This window comes from Tyto alba, unplaced genomic scaffold (genome assembly GCF_018691265.1).
Source record: "Tyto alba isolate M040663 unplaced genomic scaffold, T.alba_DEE_v4.0 Super-Scaffold_40, whole genome shotgun sequence".
Classification (NCBI taxonomy): Eukaryota; Metazoa; Chordata; class Aves; order Strigiformes; family Tytonidae; genus Tyto; species Tyto alba.
Genome location: NW_024881316.1, coordinates 13,088,909 through 13,115,709, shown reverse-complemented (window position 1 = coordinate 13,115,709; position 26,801 = coordinate 13,088,909). Strand labels below are relative to the sequence as shown.

Genomic DNA, 26,801 nt, shown 5'->3' with positions numbered 1-26,801 from the left:
CGAGCGGGGTCCGCCCCTGGAGCCGAACCGGCCCTCTCCATCCCCTCCCCGGGCCGGGCCGCGGGCACCGTCAGGGAGGGCGAGGACCGGGCTGGGCCCGAGCTGGCCTGGGGGCCGGGGAGGGGGGCAGGTGCCGAGGAGCCTGGGGGGAGCGGTTAGCCTCTTAATTGCTCCGCAGCAATTAGCATGTGGCACCTGGCTCGCCCCACGGCCGCTCCGTGGGCTGCCCGCCCGCCCGCCCGCCCGAGCGCAGAGCGGGCCCGGGTGCGTTTCGGGGCTGCGGAGCCTCTTCCCCCGCCGTCCCCACCCCGGCACCTGCCGCGGGCGCTGCTGGCGGGGCCGGGGTTCGCCCTTCGCGGCGAGGGGGGGGGACCCCTTCCCGGCTGGGAACAAGCTTCGCGTTGGGCGGCCGGGGCCGTCCCGCTTTGACCTTGAGCACGTAAGGGGCTGTGGGCCTCTTCTGGGTCAGATTCCGGCCGCTGGAGCTGTTGCGTGAGGTGTTTGGAGGGATACGTGGGGCGTACGGCTGTCCGCAGTTTGTGCAGTGCAAGGTTAAATTTCATCTGTTGATGCAGGGATGGCCTTAAGTCTTGTGATGCCCACTTGAAAAGCATAAATATGTGATGGCTTCTGGTGCTAAATGTTTTTTTAGAAATAACATTTGCATAACTGTAATAATCTCCAGAAAAGCCTGAACAATTTATCTCTGTAATTATTAAATAAATCCTAAAATATACTGGCGATGTGGTGCAGGTTTTGATGAGCTTGTTCTGGGTGACTCAACCGTTGTATTTTCATTGCTGATTAGCAAGAACTCTTGTACTCCTGGATCTTTCTATGTGCAGTAATAGTGAATGTGTTACCGTTCTCAGGTTAACTGTGTAATGTGACGCCTGAATTCCAGCTGTAGGCGTGTGAAGTGGTGGGAAGACTCTATCTAAATAGCAATGGGTTAGATGCTTGCAGGATATAAGGGGACTTAATATAAGGTTGAAGATCATAGTCTTTCATTTTGTTGCCAAGCCTTGGTCTGTCTGTGTTATCTGTGTTAAATGCTTGTGTTATCTGTGTTAAATACTTATGCTGGCCTGGCTGTCAGATTTGCCTTTTTTTTTTTTTTTTTTTTTTTAAAATATTGGCAACTTCAAAAACAGGCAGAAATACAGTAAACCTTGTGCAGGTCTAATAATACCGTGATGTCTAAATATTGTGATTATCGACAATATACAGTCATTTTTAATGTAACATGGATGAATGTCATGTGGAGGAATGTCCGTTTGGAAACAGACGGAACATCGACAATATAATTCCTGATTTAGTTTTAACTGAAATGAGAATAGGCACTTTCAGAGACTAAGCAGCCTGTAAGTGAGAGATGAGGAAGAACAGGCTGCATTTCTAACTTACTGAATGTCTGTCTTTCCCAACTTGTTGGTAGCACCTGTGACAGTAGGTGTTTAAACAGCATCTTGCAAAGACAAGTTATCCTGCATCTTCCATTAGTGGAGTGGCTCTGCCTTCAACTGGATGGTTATGTTCACAAGTTAGGCCGTGTTTGTCCTGAAAGTGCCTTTCTTGTGTAAAAATACAGGTGTGCTACGCTGACCACTAGAAATGCTTACCACATGCACAGCACGCCGCAGGGGTAAGAATGTGGTCTCTCTGGTGTAAGTGGGCTCAGCCTGTATTCTACCATTGTTCTCCCTTTGAATAAGGGGAGGACACTTCCATGTGTTCATCGCTGCCTTAGTTCTCCTGACCAGGGTTACTGCTGTCCAGCTTTAGCATCTTCTTGCTTACCTGGGAATGACTGGGCTGAGCTGACTGAAGATGCTGGTTAGTGTTCTATTTTTTTTTTTTTCCCTTTTGACTGTGGTGGAGCTGTATTCTATTATATGTGCGGTGTGTAGAGAACAGAGATGAGGTAGGGAGTATGTTCTAAAAAAACCCGTTTTGGACATTGTTGGGAAAAATTGGAGATAGAAAAGAGACTAAACTAAATGATACCTGCTAAAGCATGAAATAGAAAACTGAAAGTAATTTATTTGTATGCACATAAATTGTCTTTCAGATTAATAATCAAGTTGCCTTGAATTGTAGCTGAAAAGGCGTTGAATGATAAATAGAAACAGTAAGCGATACGTTTCCCTCTGAGAGTTTGGGGAGAGGAAACACTCACTGCAGGATCAACCATTTTTCCTCAATAACTGAAACAAGAAATGAGAAGAAAGCACCAAAGAGACTCAGTAAATGATTTCACTAGTCAAGACATCCCTGCTTTTTTCAGAAACTTGTACTTCAATATAAGCATAAAAAAAATTATATAAAGCTGAGGAATGGTGCTCTGACTAATTTGGTTTCTAGTGTCATTTGAAGAAATCAAAGAGAATGTAACCTTATAATGTTTTTGTGGCTTGATTCTGAGGATAAGGAGAGCAAACAAGTTTTGGTCGAACCACTGTTTGCAGAACAGTCAGAAAGGGATTCTGCTGTACAAATTCCTTTGAAATCCATCTGTAGAATATGTGAATTCAGATGCATTGCAAAATCTAACCAAAATCTAGATAATGTGTAGGTATATATATGACATATGTCACTATTCCAGAATTAAAATCAGAATAAAATGATAAAAATGAGTTGAAATTTCAAATTAATAAATTAATAATCTTAGGACCTCAGGCTATAACAAAAAAGGAAGTTGGACAAAGTCATGCCTAAATGCATTGTATTAAAAGGTTACCCGAGTAAGGCAATGACAAGGAGACAGAATGTTAAACTTGCCTGAAGCTACATATTTTTGGAATGATGGGTATGGATGAATAAAAGGTTCATCTAAATCTTTAATTTTAAAGTTATTGTGAGCAAAGATTAAATGAATCAATTATCAGGCCACCATTAGTTGTTTTGTTTGTTTGTTTGTTTTGTTTGTTTGTTTTGCTTGTTTTTGTTTTTTGTTTTGTTGTTCTTTTTTTTTTTTTTTAAGTTGATAGATTCTGTGTTAAACCATATATCAGAATATTTAGAGATGTCACAATGTGAAGGCACAGCATTACCCTGGAAGCAAGGCTTCTCTCTCAGCAAAGTGCTGCAAGCATAGTCAGTGAAGCTCACGTAAGTCCATTCTGTCTACCAAGCTGGAAGTTGGCACAATCTCCTTTAAAGCAAAGTGTAGTACAAATCTAGGTTTAAACATAGTCATACTGGTTTGAGTTGTTTTCCAGTGTTATGTTTGCTATGGCTTTTTTTGTTTGTTTACTTTAACTGTATTACTATGTTAATTGGATTTACTAGTTTGCTGAGAGTGAAAAATAAGCAAGAGAAAGAATACCTCAAGATAAGTGTTTCATCAACAAGTACTTGGAAAAGATCAGAAGGAGAGGTAGGTAGTTAATTATTTTCAGAGAGGGTATAGCGACCGTTTGAAGGCATGAAGCTGAAACATTTAAAAGTGAAAATAAATTGCAGTTTATTTTAGAAAGCTTGTCTTGTTACTGTGCTCAGACAGCTGGAGAGAAGGGAACTATTTGAAATCATGTACTTGCCTGTCAGTCATTGCTCCGTGGAGAGGGCAGTAGCCCCAAAGCCCAGTCAATGTGTGTGAGAGCTGGGCAGTTCCCCGGTGGGGCAGGAAAAGCACGAAGCTCACAGTGCAGACGGGATATACAGGAGCCACGGGGAGGGTGCGGTTGCACGCACACCAGAACATGCTTGTTTTCTCTTTACTAATGATTTTTCCAACCTACGAAACTTGTGTAGTTACCATGGATTTAGCTAGGTCAGGTAAATACCTTCTGTATTCCGTTTGGAGTAATCTAAATGGCCTTATTTCTAATATGCAGGCTCAGGATCTTTTTATGAAGTTGAGGGAACTAACTGTGTGAAGTTGCAGGTTTGACTGTGGATAGCTGAAAAAGGCCCTACCAACCCAGGGCACAAGCCAACCTTTTTCAGAATGGCAGCAGTTTGTTTTGGTCGAGGGAACTGTAGGTGATACACTATATGCAATGTTATACTTAATTTCTGAGTGAGGATTTTGTGATTTTGTTTGGCTTGGCATTGTCTGTGACTGGCTGACTCAAGGAGGCTACATATATAAAAAAACAACCAAACAAACAAAAAAAAACAAAACAAAACCAAAGTGTAACTGTTACATTCTGCATTTGGGATTGTTGGGACGTCAGCCTGGAGACCAAAATGAAGATTATTAAAAAAATGCCTTTACCCAGATTGTTTACCTTTCTTTGACATATGCATTGCTGCTATAATTTAAATTGGGTATAAAGATGGTAACTCTGTGAGCTGAGATGAAGTTTAAGGAGGAAATCCTTTACAAACACGTCAAAAGAGTGCAGGTTAAATTCTAGCTTGGTTTTTAATTTCCTTCAAATGTGTAATTGAATAAGACAGAAGTAGTGACCACTTCTAGATCTAGGTTGAAATATTGCTTGTTCAGATTGTTCAAATACAGTGGTCAACAAAGGGAACAAGGGGACAAGAAAAGTTACTTGTAAGTGAACATTGAAGGATAACCATGAATTCCAGGAAGCATGTCCCCATTTTTCTCTTATGTTGTGTTCTGACTTAAATTGCCATCTGTTTTTTAATGAGACATGTTAGATATTTCGCATAATTTAAAATAAGAAAAATGGATATTTGCAGTTTTGTTGTTTTTTAGATGTAGAATGCATGCTGTTTAAGTTGTAATATAGTAGATGGATAACACAGGAATCATTTGCTGCTAGAAAGGAAAAAACATGGGAAAATATTATTTTAGGAAGAAGAAGATATTTTCAGTTAATGGTTGACCTGAGTTATAACGAAGAAGATGCAAATCTTCATTCATTTACCGAGTGACATAAGCTCACATCTGTGAAATCTGAATGTTTGATTTGATCTCAAGAAGAATGTGATATTTTAAAAGTAGAAACTTTAGTGTAAGATTCCAGCTTTTGTGTAGTGCAAGAGGACTTAACTCTAGAAAATGATGTCTGTTTTACTGAGTATCACATTGTCACTTAAACATATGTTGTATGCCACTACACTGTTTTTGTTGGCTAATATGTATTTGCTTTATTCAGATTTTTTGAATTAATTTTTAACTGTTAGATATGGTTAAAATAATTTGGCATGAAGTCAAAGGTTATTTGAACAAAACAAATCTTTTATTGCTTTATTACAGCAGTACTCGGCGATTCCTATAGTGAACAGGGCTGCTTTTTCCCTTGTGCTTTGCCACAAACAGTAAGACTGTCCTGAGTAGTACGCAGGCACAGTGCACAAGGGCTGGAAGAAAAGGAATCAGTGTTCTCTTGGTGGGTCTGGAATCAAAATAAAAATTTCAGTCTAGTATATCAAACTGGTTTGTAATTCACCTATTATCTGTTGAAAAGCTGTAATAAAACGTAAGTGAGTAGAGGGATTAAAATGTCACCCTAACCTCTGTTTTTAGAGGCAATTAGAAGAGATTTGTATTTACCAATGAGAGAGAGAAGTTTTTGGTCCCTTTCTTCTCCCCTCTGATAAACAGATAGACGTAGTTTTGATACTTTTTTCCTTCTGAAAAATTATGTTCCAAAGCAAATACAGTAGAGATTGTTCATAATTATAAATTTGTTTTCTTAAACAGTGACTGGAGAAATTGATTACTGAGAAGGCTTCTTGTATGTTCCTTATGAATTTTTAAGCTTGTTACTTGTTTGTCTTTATGAACTCACGCCTGGTGTAAGTCAGACTTTGGAATACCATAAAACAGCAACAGCAGAAAGAACATTATGTATTTCCATCAGAGTATGCTTAGTGGTAGACTTACAGTTTTATTTCGGTCATCTGTCTTATGTGGCTTCCTGTATATGCAAAAGAAGAAAAACTGTATTTAATTGCATTTTACTGACAGTTTGGGTTTTGTATAATAATAAACATAATACATAATAAACATGGTTTGTAGATTCTAAAGCCAGGAGGGAGTGCATCCAGTTGGGTACCTAATCTAACCTCTGTAGTCCAAGTCATAGGTTTTCTCTCATTTAATTCTTGCTTGGGTGAGAATCAATCTCAGGAAAGCATCTCGTGTTGATTTAGAAGTTGCCAATAAGGGTAATGCACAGATTGTTAAACTGATTTGATTTCATTTTGTCATGGAAAGGATTTTGAACAACTAAAGCTGTGTTATTTTTTTTGTGTTGTTGTGGGTTTTTTGTTTGTTTGTTTGTTTTGTTTTGTTTTTTTTTTTCTGTGGAAAAATGTAGTAAGGTGTTTCTACTTCTGAATTTTGACTGGATAGAAAAGTGTTCTGGGAAGTTATTAATCACAATATTAAATCTAAGTGTTGCAGGGTACCAATAAGATCATGACTAATTATAGTTAATTATACAGTCTGGGTTGGTTTTTTTTGTTTTGTTCATTTAGGTAATATGGAGGGGGTTTGCATCTTTCATTACTGTACAACTGGCCAAAATAACAAGCTCAAATAGTTTTTGGTCTTCAGAAGACATTAGAGAAGCCTCTTTGAAAAATTCTGAAATAAGAGGGCTCCATAGAAAGTCAAGTTAGAAATAGAGTAATTAACTGTAATTAGAAGAATCTTTGGTGATAGAAGAATATATGTATTTCCAACATTTGATTTTTATCTTGAGAGACTAGCCTGGGATTTGCAGTATTTATTGTGCTATTAATGCTTTTAAATACTTCTGAGCGGAAGCAAAGCATAATAAATTACCAAATGACAAGGCTTCTGTTTTCCATGTTTTCAAATCTGTGTTTGTGTTAAGTCTATTTAAATAAAAATGTGTTTCTGCAGTTACCAGCCTGGTATGTGGGCACTGCACGCAGCTTAAAAAGCAATAGCTCAGTACTGTGAAATTGGAATTTTTTCCCATCTGCTTTTTAATTATCTATTAGTTCTTTTACTGTATGTCCCATTGCCACACTTGAAGCAGTAAACAATTTTAGAAAAGCCTTGAAATACTGCAAAACTGAAACTTTGAGGAATTCAAAGGAAAAAAGTTTGTGAGCTCAGGTTCTTACAGTACCTGGAACAAATCTTGAGAGTTCTTGAAGTGACATGATGTATGCCGGTTTGTGCTCCACACCAACCAGCCCCTTGACCTGTACCAGCAAGTGACCATTTCAGTATTGCAGATTGGTGTTAAGCAGCCAAATAGAGCAATTCTGTGAGGCTTGAAAAATGTAAAACAGTAGCAAATCAGACCTGAATAGGAGCTTTGGGGTACAACAGGCACTAGAGAGCTTATGAATCATTGGGAAGTCTTACAATCTTGTGATTAAATTGAGACAGAATCTAGATGAAAGCTGCTTTTATTGAATAAGTGTTGATGAAGCTACTGTTCTTCTTAATCAAGTTTCTTTAGCTTCAGTGAAAAACATTTAGAGCCTCTTAAACAGGTTAATAGTTTGTGTTGATGTGAGACAGAACGCTGTTAGGCACATGAGTTGTGAAGGATGAGCATTTGCTGTGGAAAACACAGCTCTAGTAGTATCATCTTAATGTGACTCGGAGGGAAACCGATACCACCTCATTGATGAAGGGAATTGAAGGCTGCTCTGTGAACACAGTAGACACAAACCCCAGCAAAAGGAGATCCACAGCCCCAGGTGACTCCTGTCCTTGTCAGAGTCATAGTTGAAGACTCTACAGGTGTCCTGGTTTTGGCTGGGATAGAGTTAATTTTCTTCTAGCAGCTGATATAGTGTGTTTTGGATTTAGTGTGGGAATAATGCTGATAACACACAGATGTTTCAGTTGTTGCTAAGTAGCACTTATTCCAAGTTAAAAATTTTTCAGTTTCCTGTGCTCTGCCAGGGAGCAGGTGCACAAGGAGCTGGGAGGGAGCGAGGCCAGGACAGCTGACCTGAACTAGCCAAAGGGATATTCTGTACCACAGAACGTCATGCTCAGTATATAAACTGGGGGGAGTTGGTCGGAAGGGCTGATTGCTTCTCAGGGACTGTCTGGGTATCGGTCAGCAGATGGTCAGTAATTGTGGTGTGCATCACTTGTTTGGGTTTTTTCCCTTCAGTTTTATTTCTCTTTTTGTTATATCCCCTTTCATTATTACTACTGTTATTGTTGTTGTTTTATTTTAGTTATTAAGCTGTGCTTATCTCAACCCATGAGTTTTACTTTTTCCCGTTCACCTCCCTGTCCCACTGATGCGGGGAGGAGTGAGCAAGTGACTGTGTGGTGCTTAGTTGCAGGTTGGGCCTAAACTACAGCAAGAGGCATCCAGGTATATCATGAGTTGTGTGATGTCTGTTTTTTAATCCCCATGAGAAGGTGAAGTGGCAGGTAGTAAGTGTCAAGACCTACTCTTCAATCACTTATGATTTAAATGCGGTTTTATGAAGTAGTTTGAAAGTGTATAGCACTTCTTAGGTAGCTTCTTCCTCATTGATATTAAACTTTCTGCTCAGACACTCCCATTTGCTTTTTGTCATCCATTGAAAAGAGGCATGGTCCTCTAACAGGTCAATGATTACCTATGTCCAGACTCATGAGAGTGTCTGAGCCTTCAATCTGAGAAGCTTGTCTCATATCATTAGGTATGCAAAAAGGTAAAAAAAAAAAAAATCAACAACAAACAAAAACAACAACAGCAAAAAAGAACACAACGAAAGCAAAGGATGGTGCTCTTCATAACTTTCCTTGGAATAGTATTTATTTATTTAAACAAAGTTGGCCCTCATGCTAAATGGTGATTGTAGAACGGCAAGATAAATGGTTTATCTTTTGGGCTGTTTGATGGTGTGGCAGAAACTGATTTTTTTTTTATTATTCTTTTGATCTATCAAACCTTATTGCATATCTCATTTTTCAAAGTAGTAAATCGTGAAAGAATAAGTGTGTGATACTTATAGACATTACTAAGCTTTAACATTGTATTGAAATATCGGTGCTGTAAAATTAAATTTTCTTAAATATGCAGTTTTATTATAGATGAATAAAAAAGTATCAGTAAGATTAGTTGATAGGAAAAAGAAAATTTTAAAAACTATATTTTGGAATATTTTCAGGCTAAACAAAAAGTAAACAGTGTAGGACAAATATATTTTTATGTATGGGAACTAGTAACAGTGGGCATTCCTGGAGTTCCTATGACCTTAGAATAAAAATAGTGCCAGGTTTATAAAAATAATATTTACATAATATCTTCTCTGCATCCCTGGCTTATTATGGCTACTGGTATGGTTTGGAAGATGTATTGTTTAAAACAAAGACTCATCATTGTGGGGAAAAATATGCTGGAAATTCTTTCTCTCCCTGTAACCTCAAAGTATATGAAACTTTATTTTTTTTAAAGATGTGAAAAAATTGGACCATAACCACGGAGTAGTAGGAAAACAGAGTACACTTTTTCTTCTCTATACAAAACTTCATAATGATTACATTCATTGATAACATATGGATAAATATAAATATCAATTACATGACTAGAGTAAGTTCATTAATATCAGCAGGTGTGCAATAGACTTGTCCATAGGTTATTCAAAGTTGTTAATGTTTTTGTTTTTAAAAGGAAGAGGATATTCTGATCAGTTAGTAAGTCTGAAAAAAAGCTACCTGTTTAATCCTGTGTTCCTGCTGGTTGTGTTTAACCTTTGATAATCCTGAATCAGTCCACTCTCAGTTTTCAGCTTTTTCAAGCACTTGAAGACAGAGCCCTGTTTTCCACTCAGCCATAAGTGGTTGCATTTATGCTTTAGCTAGATTTAAAAAGGATGCTGAAGCTTTCTTTGCTCAGAAAGCATGATTCGCTGTGTCATGTTCTTTCTTCATCCTTTGTGCCTGGAAAAATGAGAATTGTGCTGCTTTTGTCTCTTGGCCCTTTCTTCTTTTTTAGTGTTAATACTTTATTTTACTTTCGGAGATCAGACATTGTTGGTTGTACAACTGTCTATTTGAGAAATCTGCTGGCATTCTACAGCTTTTTCAAAGCAACCCTGATATTTTTCTGGACTTAATTCAAAGAAAGATGGTTATTATAAAATGAAACCATATGAAACGCTTTCTTTTTTTTTAATAAAAAGTGACATCTAAGTGCTTTACACCAGTGGGGTGTCAAAAATCTAACAATTTGTCACCCAGAACGTGTGTTTTAAGTAATGGTTTACGTTTCTGTTCTGCCTTGGAGACAATCTGCCATTATTAGTTTGCTGTCAGAATCAAGAGTGCAAAAGGTCTGTAATTCTTGGCCTTTTTATTCACTCCTGCTATCCCAGCTCTTTTTCTTTCCTCTTGCCCATCCCTTTCTTGTTTTTTTACTTTCTTGCAGCTTTCCTTACAATGCTGAGAAACCAGGAGATGAACAATATGAAGAGAAAGATAGTAATAAGGGTAAAGAAATTATTAATGTGGAATTTTGTTTATTCTGTAGAAGAAAAGATAAATGTAATGACAGCAGAAGGGAGGTTTGTCTGGTATCTGATGTGTATCCATGCATGAAAGGTTAGGGGTGAGAGGGTTCTCGGAAGGTCCCTCTCCATGACCCAGAGTGGCGGTTTACTGTCTCTGAAGCAATGCTTTTTAAATCTTCTTCTAGCAATAAAAATAATGAAACTTGGGAGGATTAAAGCTGGGTTCTTATCAATTTATCTTCAGAAGTACCTGTTAATCAAAGGAACAAAAAGGAGGGAGCAAAAATCTGCCAGGGTACTTTGTGATAAACTTGGTGAGATTACCATTGTGAAATTTTGAGCCTGATTTACTACTGTCTTAGTTTGGAGATGTTGGAGTACAGCTTTCTTCATTCTACCTTTTGGAGTGCTGAAAAGATAAAACAGTACTAATAGTGACATAGTTTGTAGATTTTGGGGCTGTTTCAAGAACATGGCAAGAAGTTGGCCTTCAGGTAGCTGAAAATACTGGGTAACCAGTCACGGGGGTTTATGTTGTTCAGATGGTGGTAACTTCTTATGAGGACTGTTGACAAAGTTATTAATTAATAGCTTCATAGGCGTTTTGAGGAGAACACTGTTTGGAAGGAGGGGTGGGTGTAGTACAAATCAAGTAAAGATTTTTGTGTGTCCATATAAAGCATCTTAAATCTTATATTATTTTAATTTATCATTTATTTTATCTTATATGATTTGATTTATCTTATATGATAAAAGGCAGAAAAGTGTTCATAGTTTTGATGCATCATGCACAACTGGAGTGTGTTTATTACATGAAGTAATACAAGTTAAATTGTTAGTCTTTTCTGATTGGTTAAAAACACTTAACCTTTTTCCTGAGCAGAATTTAAAGATAAGTGTTTTTATTATCTCCATCAACTGTAGAACCACCAGAAGTCAGTATGTCACTTCTTATTTCTGCTAATTCTTCTGCTCTATTATTTCATAGGCATTTTTCATTTCAAATTGTCCTGCTAATTTGTCATATTGCTGCTCACTGGGAAGAGAGGCCAACAAGGCATGCTCTCCAGTTGTTTTGGAAGGCCTCGCTGAAGCTGCTGTTTTAAGCTTGACTATTTGTTGTACCTGTTAGTCTGATAAATACAGCTTATTTATCCCTGTTCCATGGTTTGTTTGGGATTTTTGGTCTAGCATGCTTCAGCCTGCACTTCTGAACACCATTTTCTTCCTATTTTCCTTTGATCAAGACAGAAGAGAGCAGCATCTGCTGAGTGTGAAGTCTCTTCTGAAGCTGTGTATCAGAGAACTGCTAAAAGACTCAAATGAAGAGTGGCATAAAAGCTGCCTTTTTCACAAATACGCTACTGTAGGATTTATTGGGGTTAAAGTAGCTTTAAAAACATAGTTCTTTGTAATAGTGATTGAATTTCATGAAGTAAATAGTGTATGGCCTATAAAAGCATGAGGTGGTGTTACTGGAACTAGAATATCTTCATTACTTGGTGTAGACTACCACGTGATGGAAATATGTAGAGCAAATTGCAAAAGCCTCTGATTACAGAACACTAGTAAACATATACTTTTGTTGTGCATGGATGATGGTAATATAAAAACAAAGGAGAGTTGCATTGCTGAATTAGAATACCAGGTCTTGTAGAAGGAAGTGTTAATGCATGGAAGCATTCTTGAACAATAGTGTGTGGCTATTGTATGTGTTCTTCACTGTTGTCTTCTGCCTGGAAGTGATTCAGAAAGATTGGTGTCTTCTGTTTTCAGAAAGGCTGACTTGTGGAAAGGTGGGGTTTTCTGGTGATGGACCCAGAGGAGATAAAAAAGAAAAAAAATTGCTTTGTTGTATTGCTTAGAATAAATAGTGCTTTTGGGGAGGGGCAGAGTGTTAATTTTATAGGGTTTTTTGTTTGAGTGGGGGGTTGGGGGTTTGTGTTTTTTTTTTTTGTTGGTTTTGTTTTTAAACAGGACTTTATTACAAATAAACTCTTTTGGACACGTGTTAAATATTTGTGTGCGATATGTTAGCTTTTGTTTAGGATTTGCTGTAAACTGATTTCAGATTGTTATTTTGTAATGCTTTTGAGGAAAACAGAGCACTCTTTATACAAAATTGTTTTAATAAGTGCCTGGAAACAATGGTTTCAGGGTTTATTTTTTATTTTGAACAGGTAATGTCTGTACATGAATTGCAAGCTAGTCTCTAGTGGGGACACTGTGGGAGGATGAACACGGAGGAGTTGGAGCTACTGACTGATTCCAAGTACAGAAACTATGTAGCAGCTGTTGACAAAGCACTGAAGAACTTTGAATATTCCAGTGAATGGGCAGATTTAATATCAGCACTTGGAAAGCTAAACAAGGTATGCCTGACATGCTCTTGGAATAGATTCAGGAACTGACAAAGGGTACTGGTGTAAAAATACGGAAGTGCAATATAATATTCTTGCAAATATTTTAGCAGTCTGAGCCAAATGTTGGGTGTGTGCAGGGAGCAAACAAATCAAACAAATGCCTTTGAGACTTACAGTTGAACCCTTTGTAAGTAAAGGGAAAAGTTATTTACATTTCTAGTGGAGATGGATGCAACATCTTTTTTATTACTAACATTTACTTCTAATGTCATTCAATGTTATTGAAATAGTGTGAAAAATAGAAGCCAGTATAAATGTCAGCAATATTTTATGAAGCATGAGTTATAAAATGAGGCTCAAATAATTCGTTGACCAGAGAATGTTATCATTCTGATTCATTTTAACAGATAATAAGTTGAATGTATAATGTTGTTGTGAACTTTAATAGCAATTTACAAATGAGAATAGATCCTAATATCCATAAAAACCTTGCTCTAATCAGCCCTTTGAGTTTCTAGGGATCTCCAGTCAGGGTCGTAGAGTTGCCTTTACATGCACACGTTTCACCAGTGTGAAGCTTTGCAGCAATTGGCATAGAAAATTACAGGTGTGAAACATTTACATTCCACCCTTTAAACTTTGTGAAAAATCAAGGATAGCAGTACAGTTGGAAATGCCAATGGCATAATGTCTTTTTATTATAACAGTTCTTGCTACATGTGTAGACAAAGTGAAGGCTATGATATTGGGAAAGAAAAATCTGAAGATGTAAATGCAACTCTGTTCCAGTCCTGAAGTGATTATATAGTTTCAGGCAGTGGTAAAGTTTTGTATGTTGTCTCAATCTATGGCTGTTTCTTAAAGTTATCCCAGACTCACCACCCACAGTTTAGTAGTACTCTTTGAGCTACTGGCAATTGATTTTAACAAATGGAGATAGTAATTTTTGTCCTTAAAAGGATGAATAAAATGAAATGGATAAGATGTAAGGACCCCATTGCAAGTGAAGTTTTAAACGACTTGGCAGTTCCATCCATTTATAGCACAAGTGAAGGGCGTTGCCAAGAAAAAACTCCACAGTATGTCTTGAAAGGTTCTTTTTCTTGTGTTGTAACCTAGGTATGTGCTATGACTTCCTGACTATGTTCAGGAACTCATTTATAAAATGTACTTTTTAAGTTTAACTTGTTTTGTGCTGTTTTTCTTAATATGTTGATGTACCAGGTACTACAGAACAACGCGAAGTACCAGGTAGTACCTAAAAAGCTGACTATAGGCAAGCGCTTAGCACAATGCCTTCATCCGGCTTTGCCAGGAGGGGTTCATCGGAAGGCACTTGAAACATATGAGATCATTTTCAAAATCATTGGACCCAAGCGTTTAGCCAAAGATCTTTTCCTCTACAGGTACAATTGTTCAAACTACTCCATTGGAAATGCAAAGTTGAGATGCTTTTAGTTTCATGCATTTTGTATTAATAATGTTGCTTTATTAATATAGTAAGAATCAATCAATTTGTCCTTCATGTTACTGGTGCTTGTGTAGTACTCTTCTCCTGAATATTCTATATCAAAATATAAACAGAACGCCTAAACTTTTCTTAGGAACCAACTTTGGTGCTAGAAAACCTGGAATTTATTATTTCTTTATTGAAATAAACAAAGTTTTTTGCATGTAGGTAGAGTATATAAAGTAATTTTGAAGTATTAACATTTATTTCAATGTATTCATGTTACGTTTTTCTATTGTAATTTAAGTGGTATTGGGAAAGAATTTGAGTAAAATTTCTCTTTTGGAGAAGCAATCAAATCAACAGAACAGAAAGATTGTTTTATTTGATTGGGGGCCAAGTACATAATTTTTCTCACTGTCAGTCTCTAGAACTGATGAAAATGAAAAGGAAGGTTAATCTTGAAAAGTAAGTGTAGTAAAAATATACTGATTCATAAACCTCCAATAGGTATTTGGTTGGCTGAGGTGGGCAAGATGTTAAGTAATTTATTATATAATGCAGAGGGATGTGTGCATATGTATATACACATAGTCACACACGGTTCTTAATCTTTAGATATCCCTGGAAGTTAAAATTTCATCAGTTGGAAAAATAGTGGAATAAAATAAAATTATATTTAGGTAGAAAAGGTGTGTATTAATGCTTGGAAATAAATTGTATGTCTTAACATAAGCTATTCTGTCTTGCATTGTCAAGACGTTTATATATGGTTACATTTGGTGAGGACAGGAGGGGAACATCTCAGTTCTGTGTTTCCACATGTTTTTAAAGATTTTGTGAACTCATAGTTCATGTTTTTTGCTCGTGCGGTGATTCAGTAGCTGCAATATCTCATTAACAATAAGTCATAGGATAGCGGAAAATGCTACCTTGTGTAACTGATGTAACTAAAAGCCGTTGTTATTGATGCTTGGGAGAAGACTGACATTCACTTTAAGGCATTATCAAAGATTCCAGTATTTTTCACGAAACCAGAATGACAATGTCTGAACATAAAGTCTCGAAGGATGAGTAGTAGCCTTACAAAGACAGACTGTTGGGTAGTGTTCTGGTTATTGAACAAAAAGACATTTTCTGCAGAAAAAAGAAACCAATTGACAATGGCAAAACAGTAGATCTTCTATCTAGATAAAAGCAAAAATAGTTTTTGCAAATGCTTTTGAACTTTGGAAAGTTGATGTTGTTGTTTCCCCCCCATAACATGGGTAACATTGTATCCACAAAGAATTTTCTTTTAATAGTAGTTTTACAGGTGTGTATTTTAAGATCCTTATCTTAAATATCTCAATGTTACCTTTCTTACTGTTCGTTCTTTTTCTTCTTCATGTGTCAGGGGTTTTCTAACCTGAGTCCTCAGTGATTTTGAAAATTGCAGTTCTGTTCATATGCTTTTGATTATTGGTACTGTTTGTAATAATTTGATATTTAGTAGCAATAACAAAAACGTTTTTAGTATGTAGGTAACTTCTTCTTAGCTGATCACATTTGTAAATTTTCATGAACTTACTTAACATTCATAGTAAATTCAAAAATTACTTCCAGTATTTTCAATCCTTTAAATGCTACATGATGAACAGTGGGTTTATTGTTAGTTTGAGAATCTGTTTTCCTACTGAATTTCTGAAGTAAATATATACTTTTTTGCTACTTAACAGCATAAAAGTCTTAAATTTTATCCTTAGGTTACTTGGTGAAGTAAAATGTCATTATTTTTCTTTTTTTTACAGAAAAATATTTCTATAAATTTCCACAAATGTTCTCATTCATTTTTGTTTTTTTCTTAATAAGTCCAAAGACAGTGTATTTTTAAATACGCTTTCCATTGTGATGTAGTTCAGAATGGGCAAAAATAACATTTTTGTCTTGCAGAGATGCTTCTGGCTTATCACATTTGTTTTACTGGTGAAAGACATCTCTGGGCCTTCAGCACTTGCTATCACAATACTAATGAAGTTCATAATCTTAATCATGACATACCAACCTGTCAATCTGCAAGGCAGTCATCTTGTATGGTGGTCTACACCTGTGCAAAATTCTAAGATAAAAACCTGATATCTGTAACTGTACCGGACATGTCTGTAACAGTCTTGAGATATAAATGAAATTGTTTCACATGAGGAGCTCCCTAAAAAAAGATAAAACTTATTTTTCACAGTTCTGGATTATTTCCACTCCTTGCCAATGCTGCTATGTCTGTCAAGCCAACATTATTGAGTCTGTATGAGATTTATTACCTCCCTTTGGGGAAAACATTGAAACCAGGACTGCAAGGACTGTTAACTGGGATTCTTCCTGGATTAGAGGAGGGGTCAGAATATTATGAAAGGTAAGGATAGATATGTTAATAAAGTGATATGCTTGATTTGTGTGTTGTTTTTTTTTGTTTGTTTGTTTTTTTTTTCTGCAGCTTTTCAGTAAATACTTGTATGTGGATTTATTTTTTTTTTAAAGATAAGTGGTATTTAATTTCAGACAGTCATATTAATTGCAATGGAATACTATGCCAGAAGATTCTTAACATTAATTATGATAAGTTAACTGTTGTTCCTGTTATTAAAAAGGAATTGACATTGTCGGCCTCTTTTCCCACATAACAAGAGAAATGGCCTCAAGTTGCACCAGAGGAGGGTTAGATTGGATATTAGTAAAAATTTTTTCATTGAAGTGATTGTCAAGCATTGGAACAGGCTGCCCAGGGAAGTGGTTGAGTCACCGTCCCTGGAGGTATTTAAAAGATGTGTAATTGTGATGCTTAGGGACATGGTTTAGTGGTGAACTTGGCAGTGTTAGGTTAATGGTTGGACTTGATCTTGAGGGTTTTTTCTAATCTCAGTGATTCTGTGATGATTGTTATGGATTGCGATATGTAATGTGTTGGGAACATACTGCTTGCTGCTTTTCAGTGGGTTTTCTCTAAGGTAGTACTGCTGTATTATTCCTGCTTTAAATTACAAACCTGAACTGAATTTCAGATAACAAGCAAAGTTTCCATCATTAAGATCTAAATTGTCATTAAAACACCTATGTAAGAGACAGCAATAATCCACCTATCTTTATAGATTATTACTCTATTTCTAGCAGAGTGTCCTGGGAGGTAAAAGCTCTTCTTTATCCAGCAAGCCTAAGCCCCAGTTATCTTGACCATGGTGTCGGGGGTGTTGGGGTAGAATCTTGACATATTAAAGGATGAAGTTACACTCCAAGACTTTGAGCAGTTGGAATTGTACATACACTTACATATTCTTGGTGTTTCTGACGTCAGAAGCTAGAATTTTCACAATTTGTATGTAAAGAGCAGTTTAACATTGTCTTTTTCTATTTCTGCATAGGTAGGTACACACGTTGTAGTGAGTTGGCATCACTACAACAGGGAACAAGGGCTACTCAGATTGCCTCCCAGGGTCTGCCTTAGGGTGTAGAGGTGCTGCCGCATGAGTGGGGAGAAACGGGGATGGGGGAAATGATTTCTTGTCCTCAAAGAATTTTTATATTTTATGACCTGTTATTTCCAGAAGTGCTCAAAGCAAGGACTGAGAGGGGCAAAACTGTTTGCTTGATTCTTTCTACACTTTCCTGCTGTCCCTCTGAAACCTCTGTCTGTAGCAACACTTGGCTTTAAGTAGCAGATGAGGAAGTTGTTTGTCTCTTTGAACATAAGGAGAAACTGTGGGCAGGCAGAAACGTTTTACAGGCCAGGTTGGCCCATAGACTTGCTGGCTGGGTCAGTCTGTTCAGGCTGCATCATAAGGTTCAGTGTATAATTGGGCCTTCTCTTGGCCTCTCAAAATAATGTGTTGACCTTCCTGTAACAATTAATTTTGATATTTATTAAAACTGGGGGCAGGAGCAAGGGCTGTGATTTCAGCTGACTTGATTTTACTGCAGAACGAACACGCTGTTGGAGAAGGTTGCCTCGGCTGTGGATCAGTCCGCGTTCTACAGTGCCCTCTGGGGTAGCCTCCTCACAAGCCCTGCAGTTCGCTTGCCTGGGATCACCTATGTCCTGTCCCATTTGAACAGGAAGCTTTCAATGGAGGATCAGCTCTACATAATCGGCAGTGACATTGAATTAATGGTAACGTTTTGTTGGAACAATGCAAACATTAGTGTTACTTATTTATATAATAATGTACTTCCAGGGGGTTTTAGATGTCTTTTCTATCTTTGAACATAGCCTTCAAAGAGATAAAAATGTGTGTTTATTATAGCTCCAGTTAAACTGATGGGTTATGTAGATGATAAAAGTGTTGCAAAACCGAGTTGATGTTTCAGAACTACTTAGGTTTTGTATTAAACTTTCCTTTCATTATATGCTTCAGTTAAAAGTCATTGAGTTTTGTTGCATTTATTGAAAAATATATAGAGTATTACTTTGTCTTTTAAACTTAAGATATTAATTCATAATGTAAAAAAGCAAAAGCCTGATGTTTGTATAGTTCAGGGAAGCTGTGTTGAACTGTGTTTCCTCAGTGGTTAAACCTTTTGTTTTCCTGTTTCATCTTGTTTAATTATTCAAGATTTTAAAGTAACTTAATTTCATACATATCACTATTTATAAATAACTATTCTTATTTTGTGACTGTTCTTATATCCACTTTCTTAATACAGTAAATAATTATTTGGGGGGGGTCTGCTGTTACTTCAGGTGGAAGCAGTAAGCACATCAGTGCAAGATACCAGTGTTTTAGTACAGAGGAGCACGTTGGACCTCATCCTTTTTTGTTTTCCTTTCCACATGAGCCAGGTAGGTTATTAACATGAGATGAATTGGCAAACTCTTAAATATACTCCACTTAAGTCAGTAGCAGGATTTAGTTGGTCTTTGTTAATGATTTTTTCCAAGCTTGAACAAGAGCCATATATAAGAGTTTCTCTGGTAGGTTTGGCTGTTCTCATGTTGTGATCTCTGCCCTTTGGCTTAACTTTGTGTTAACTTTGAAGTTAACTTCAACTTCTGTATATGCAAACCCAATATCAGTTATGATGTTTAGTCTATGCAGAAGCTTTTAATTTGGTGTAACTTGACAAGAAAACAAATTATCTGTTCATGTGCAAGTTTCCAATTAGCACTGTTCAACAGCAGCAAAGGTTAATTCTCTTGGCATAACTGTTTCAGAACACTAGAGAATTGAAAATGATTATTGGTTTTGCATGGGTAGTAAGCTACTCTCCCAGTGGTGGGAGATAGACCTTAAAACTTACAGATAATTTTTTTTGGACTGCTTTTTATTTTTAGACACTTTCTATTTGTGAATGATCCATGATTTATTTTACTTCTGGAACAAAACTTATACAAGGTTGATTCTCACCTTGTTAGAAATTATGGGAAACCTGCACTTTCCTGTAAGGAGCTGTGCTCTTGCTTGTGGAAGTGGTTTGTTCACATTTATCCGTTGTTATAGGAATATTTGGAGTGTCTCTGTTTAGGCACTAGAATGGTGAAATTATCAATAAAGCATTTTTTTTAAATATTAAGACTTACAGAAACATTTAAATTAGTAAGAGATTGAAGGGTATTTAAAATTCTTCTTTTTTATTTTGTCACAGTTACAGTTCTTACAATTTAGTTGAATTTGCTTCTAAGGCTTTTGCCTAATAAACGAAAGGAAATGTAACAAAAATGAGCTGTTAATGGAGTCAAGTATTTTTGATGTTCATAAAAGCTGCATACTATTAAAAAGTGTCTTTTCCAAATAATAATTGCATTTTGGTTTCCTAGGAGCAAGATTGTGATTTCTTGTACTATTACAAAATCAGTGTCATTAAATTGCTAGCATAGAACAAGTGCTACTTTTCACAGTTAAATTTAATCATGTTTGTAACCTCTTCAGGCAACACGTCCAGACATGATCAGAATTTTGTCAGCAGCCCTTCATGTAGTACTGCGCAGGGATATGTCACTCAACCGAAGGCTTTATGCATGGCTTCTAGGTAGGTTTGTATTTCATTTCATTGTTCACTAAAAGTAGAGAAAGGATCTTATGTTCATTAGCAGTATTTTACCATATTGTGGAGATATATTCTTGGAAAAATTAAATGCTTAAATTGTATCATAAGGAAGAAAGGCCCTATCTCTCTCTATGGACGTAAAAGATGAGGAACGTCATGCTGGAACTCTCTTCTGTTATATAAATTATTGGTACATTCTCCTATAGCAGCAACTGTGGGCCACATTCGGGGGTAGAGCCTGGTGCACTAAGCCAACGTAAATAGACACTGAAAGGTAACTATTGTCTCCCTAAAAACATAAAACGGAAAAAGCAGAGAACAGGCATTATAGAGTGTAAATGGCAGTTGAAACACAACAGCATAGAAGGGATGAAAATAAAAAAATGTTAAATTTTAATATTGCAATGATGGAGGCTTGAGTATGAAAACTTTAAGCTTCATTAGATATTTGCATGGTTGAATTAACAACTCACCAATCACTTATGTTCTCCATGCAACTAGAACATTATTTCAATACCTTTCTGGGGTAAAAATCGATCAATAATCAATGTTTCCTCAGTGCTGAAACCTTTTGTTTTCCTGTTTTATCTTGTTTCATTATTCAAAATTTTAAAACAACTTCATTTCATACATACCACTATTTATATACAACTGTTCTTATTTGGTGACTGTTCTTGATTCAATTATCACCGATTGGATGCATGCTTTTACTTCTACCAAATGGCAGATATCAATACAACACACATTTAATTTTTTTAATATGAAACCAGTGTGTAATCAGAAGTGGGTAGCAGAGAATAATAGCTACTTACAAGACTCCAACTATTTAGGCAGTATTTAGAAAACTAGAAATTACAAAATTTTAGAAAACATTTATTCAGCCTTGTTATTTTAAGGAAATTAAGCCTGTGGTCACATGAAACTGGTCTGATACTTTTTAAAATCACTCTCAGCCCACTTTGAGAGAAGTCAGGATCTCTGACATGGCAGTTCCGAAGAGTGTCACCGAAACTGGAAATGGAATGAGAGACATAAAGTGGTTTCTCTGCTTGAGGGGAAGACTGGTTTATGGTCTGTTCTAAGGTGTTTGGCTTCCCAGCTCACCAGCAAGCACATATGTGCTTCACAGGCTACCTAGAACCCTCCCCAGCAGCTCTTGCATCTTTCCCAGCTGATAGTTAAGACATCAGAGACAGGCACCCCGTGAGTGATTGGGGAGCAAGGAAATAAGTAGTCAAGGGGCATGAGGGAGAACTGAAGTTATAAAGGGAGGGATAAAGTCAGCAACACTGTTTTGCATGAGGGAGTTGGGGTATTTTGCTGTAGAATTTGCAGGGATTTAGAAGATAAATACGAAATTAAAAGGCTTCTTTAGTTACTCATTTTTCAAGAGACTGACTTGTAAATTACCTTTTGAAGAAAGACAGTGAAATGCACTGTCATGCCTTGCACTTACATTTTCAAATTTAGGGAAAAAATAATTTCCAGATTAAATACTGCTCTAATGTTTCATCTAAATTTGATGGATATGTCTCTTTGCTATCGTTAAAAAAATACATTTTATGTGTTTAAAATAGCATGCTGCTTTTTTAGTTGTGGAACCTTCTACAGCTATTTCATGAGCATAGTCTCTACTGAAAGATAATATAACTTTTATAGTCACTGTTCCTGGTCCTGTCTTGTGAACAGCTAGTGCCTTCATTTGCTATATATTTGGACAGACCCTCTGGCAATATAGCTTTTTTTGTTTGTTTTTCTTCTGACGCTGTGCTGCTTTTATATTATCATGACATTCTACTCCTAATATAAAATATTGGGGGAGGAGGGTCAGTGATGTTGGAAGACTCTCTGGAGTCTGATGTTCCGTATGACACTATTTAATTCCGGTGTTAGCTATTCCTTCCTATTGTTTTATATCCGAGAGTAGTCTATTAACATTCTTTAGCCATAAAAGTCACCTCACATCTGTTTATAACAGGTTAGCTTAACCATAGTTAACAGTGGTTGTTTTAAGTTGCTGCTAAAGGACTTGCATCTTCTCAGGCTTTCCTTCTGTTTTTGTAACTTCAGGACAAACTAGAAAAAACTTCTGTGGAACAGAGTGATATCCTGACTGACTTACTGACTTTTATTTTTTCAATTATTTTTTTCCTTAAGCCTATTTTTTTGCAGAACAAAAAATTTACTTGGTAAAAGGAAGATACAGACTTACAAAACAAAGGCCTATCTCCTTCATGTAATTTTGAATAACAGAATTGATTATGTGTAATATGACTGATATTCTCTCTAAGTGTCTTAGTCATGTCAGTGTGTTTTGGTGATCATCTCTTCATACTTAAAATACTGAATTTTGTGTTCTCATAATACGGAAATACTCTTGTGGGACAGGTTTTTCTGAAGGTACTCTGGGACTATGTGGTTCATGCAGTGTTTGTGAACATTTGTTGCTTTTGTACAAGAAGTAATTTGGTTAATGTTGCATAAAGCTAAAGTTTGTCATTTGTGTGCAAACTGCTTGCATGGAAGTATCACTTAGTTTCCTGTATTAAACTCTATAAAATCATCTTTCTTTTGCCAACATTACTTGGACTTCATCTTGGTAAGTTATCAGTGCTAGTGTGTTGATTTCTAGTTTTAAAGAAATTGACAAAATATTCTATTAAGAGACAAATACTATTTGCATTGTCTTTTGTTTGTTTGAAGGTTTTGATAACAATGGTGCCCTTATAGGACCCAGAAGTACAAGGCACAGCAATCCTGAGGAGCATGCCACTTACTATTTCAACACGTTCTCTAAGGAGATGTTAGTCCAGGTAGCTATACAATGTTTTATTGTAGCATAATCTTCATAAATGGATGCTAATCAAAGTTGCTGAATTTTTGTCTTTTGACTTGCCATTTCAATGTGACCATGTAATTTCTGTCTTTTTGTGGTATTGTGTCCTGTTATAAAACCTTCTCAGTGGAAAAATTAAGACACGGGATAATGTGTTTTTTTAGAATAACACTATGGTCAGGGCAAATATTAGATTTCTCTTTTTCTTCCACAACAGATGTAGCATACATGGAAGATACTTGATTATGAGCCCAGCACTCTGGAGCCTGTTCTTTCATAAAACAGAATTGGAGAATTCTGTTCTACTTCTGTAGCTACAGAAACTCCTCTGTGCCTTGGGAATCAGAAAAATTTGTTCACGTAGTACTCAGGTCTGAGTAAGAAGGGTCTTCCTCCCCTCTAGGCAAGGGGAATGCCTTTTCTGCAGTCCATTGTCAGTTGAATAGTTGAGCAAACTGGCAGTCATACTGTTAGACCTTTAAAGCTATGCTGAGTGAGCTGAGATCACCTGGCTTCAAGAACTCTGATCCTTCTCTCACAGTAATTAAAGTATGCAGATGTCTTTCAAGATGCAGTAAGTCTGATCTTGAAATCAGGAAGACATTTTATCATTCAAGTAGATTTATAAGGTCAGGATTTTCCTGATAGTCAGAATTGCGGTGCTATATATGGGAATGAGAGTGGGGTTTCCAATATTAGTAGCTGACGCAAGAACATTTAGCTCATCACAACTTAAAGCTGATATCCAACGCAGAGCTAGCACTTTCAGTTTTATCTGAGGGTAATGAGATCTGCTGTTCTACTGGTGAGGAAGAGACCCCAGAATTTCAGTGCAGCAAAGACGTTGTTGCCACTCTCACCCTTCTCTTGTCACCCTTCTGCCTCCCATAGCAGATGATTCAGAAATATCCAAATGTAGAGTAGAGGCCTGAATGAGGTAGTTTTGCATGTACCTTCTATACAATATGTGGTGAACTTTTAGCAACATTTAGGCATTTGTTAATAGGTTGTGGTCTTCGTTTTAAATCTGTCCATCTTTCTAGCTTAATCAGTGTCATTAAAGCCTTTCTGTCTGAAAAGACTAGCAATAGTGTAGAGTTTATGTAGTCCATTTTTACTGCTACAGTAGAATGGAGAGTAGTCATTTTTTGCAATAGGGATAATTCACTTGATTTTTGCTTTAAAATATTTTACAGACATTAAAATCAGTGTCTTGCTCTACGTAATACAAATTGCATATGCCTTTTAAAACCATTTGCTGTCTTTTGAAAGATTTCAAAAGCGTTGCTTTTTGTCTGCCTTCTTCCCTAGCAGTCTCTCTGTGTGTTCTTTTATCCTGTCCACCCCCATCTTATTCATTGATACAATGTACTGAAAATCTTGACCTTCTAAAGGTGTATCCAAGTACAGAAGATTTTTCTTTCAGGATACTGGCTGATAATACTTCTTTCACAGCAGATAGCAAGGTCAAACCTGTTTTCCTGCCTCTTTTCTTCCACATCTCTCTTCCTTTTCTTCTTTGTCCTCCTTTTTTAAAAGCTGTAAAAGAAACAAATTAGTTTTGACTCGGGCATCAAAGCTAGCTACAGAGAGAAACCTAAGCAAAATTTGCAGCAGTTTCATTGGACTTTTTAGAATTCTGCAGCTCGTTCCCTAAACTGTTTCAGTATAGCAACTCAGTTTTCCCATTTGTTTTGAAGTTGTCATTGCTATCTAGTCAACTTAATCAAGAAAGCTTTCTACCAAGTAGGTGGATATGTCTTAGGTGGACAGATTATTTATTAAGGCCTTAATATCTACATGTCTTACCTTCTCAAACTATTTCTTCATCACTTTTGATGTCTTCTCTTTTTATTCTTATGAGATTTTGAGTTGGTATCTGTTAATAGTATTTTATTTCAACTTTATGTACACGTTATCAAGTTCTGTTCCACAGAAATACTCTCATAGGCAAAGTTGGAAAAATACATGTGCATGGAGAGAATGAGCTGCAGGGAGGTGAAATAGGTATTTTGACTGCTGAGAATTTCCCCCTTATATGCAGCTTTTATCAGACCTTTCTTTCAAAAACTATTTTCTGGTTTTGTTTTTGTTTTTCTGATACGCTTTTGCTCTTTGCAGGCAATGGTTGGAATATTACAAGTTAATGGGCATGGAGAAGAAAGCACATTAATGCAGGACTTAAAGCCTTTTCGAATTCTTATCAGTTTACTGGATAAACCTGAACTAGGTAATTTTCATATTACTTCTAGCCTTTAACTTGTTTTACTTTGAGGATTTTTCTCTATTGTTGGTCAAATTGAAAAAACTCTTAGTAGTGGCAGGTTAGCTAGATTTCTTAGCTCTTTCAAGCTAATAGTTTAATGTATACCTTAGATTTGCCTTTTACCAAATGCAATTTCTTTTACTTTCAACACCAGAAATAGTAAGTTGTAGTCATAGAGAGAGATGACTAGATGTTGGAAGAAAAGCAGATTGCATCTTTTCCATTTCTTTATTCAAATAGTGACTTTCACTATTTTAAATCTCAGCTGTTGCCTTTGGGAACAATTTGCTCTTTCTTCCAATATACACATAAAGTTGAGAGATATGAACAAGAAAACTTTTTTTTTTTTTTTTTATCAGAAGAATTTATCCAGAGGAAGGAAGCAATTTTTTGGTTTTGTGGGTAGTTTTTTTTTTTTTTTCTTTATTTTTTTTCTAATTATCCTTTCCACTGTTTAAAGTCTTTAAATGTACTTTTTACCAGGTGAATGCAGAGGACTATGGGACAAAAGTAGATGATGCAAAAGTAGTTACAACAACTAAGTGAAAATCTTGTCTTTTTCTTTGGAGTAACAGTTTTTGAAGTGACTGAAAATATCAAAATAATTTTTGAAGTCTGTCCTAAGATTTGGTGGCAGGATAATAAAAGTGTAAAACTACAGCAATTAAAGAGTACAACTTGAAAGGAAGTGGTTAAAACAGACCATAGAGAACAAAATATTTGACAAGAATTTGTCATATTTCTGGTAATTTGTGGTTTCTGGGGGTCAGTTTAAATATTCAGAGGTAACGTGTATGTTAAGATTTCATGAACAAAGCAGAGCTGTGAGGATTCTGTCAGCAAACTGAGATTGAAGAAGATAATAGGATTTCTACTTAGCGCAATCTCACTGAAGGCAGCTCACTGAGGCTATGAGAAAGCATGAAAAAGCAAAAGATATTTCGAGCAGGATCACTTTGTGAACTCCTTTCAAAATAAGCTTGAGGTGGTTTGTTTTGTTTTATTTTTTTCTTACAACTCAAGATTTAGCTCAAATATGAAGGAGGCACTATTTCAAAAAGTATCCTGCAGACTACATCTGGAATTAAAGAAAACCTGCCTCAATTTTAAAGAGAGGTGCTCAAATTATTTTACCTTGTGTTGTGAAAGATGCTGAAAATATTTTACCTCATATTTGCATTTAAATATTTGAGTATATTTCCCATATTTTCATGTTCCACAGAATGAGCTAGTTTATGGGTGGGTATTTGAAACTGTTTGGTTGAAAGCTACCTTTGATAAGGAATCCATGTAGTCACATTAATTGAGCTGAGCTCATAATCCCTCAAAGATGGAGTGTTGGCTTGAACAAAGGCTATACTGATGTGACTGCGTAGCTTTTGAGTTAGGTGTGTTTGTATCCAGCCATCATTGTACACACACTGCATGGGAAAAGAACTCCACTTGTGATTTGTATGCTCCCAGGCATTACAATTGTCTGTCTGTTTCTGGAATGCAAAAAAA

At 36.5% G+C, this 26,801-nt stretch overlaps 1 protein-coding gene across 10 annotated transcripts in view; it reads left to right on the top strand.

Moving 5' to 3' along the window:
* DOP1A (DOP1 leucine zipper like protein A) overlaps positions 1–26,801 on the top strand; it is a 73,240-nt gene that overhangs the window by 5,616 nt on the left and 40,823 nt on the right. For 4 of the 10 annotated variants that reach the window (XM_042803637.1, XM_042803636.1, XM_042803643.1 and 1 more), the window contains exons 2-9: positions 12,552–12,743; positions 13,959–14,140; positions 16,403–16,573; positions 18,133–18,322; positions 18,893–18,991; positions 20,079–20,178; positions 22,900–23,009; positions 25,154–25,262. In XM_042803637.1, coding sequence (XP_042659571.1) covers positions 12,606–12,743; positions 13,959–14,140; positions 16,403–16,573; positions 18,133–18,322; positions 18,893–18,991; positions 20,079–20,178; positions 22,900–23,009; positions 25,154–25,262 — 1,099 coding nt within the window. In that variant the 5' untranslated portion in view covers positions 12,552–12,605. Of the gene's footprint in view, positions 1–10,234; positions 10,352–12,036; positions 12,168–12,551; positions 12,744–13,958; positions 14,141–16,402; positions 16,574–18,132; positions 18,323–18,892; positions 18,992–20,078; positions 20,179–22,899; positions 23,010–25,153; positions 25,263–26,801 lie in introns of those variants that run through there. The other 6 variants (XM_042803640.1, XM_033002734.2, XM_033002735.2 and 3 more) reach the window with 5 other exon arrangements.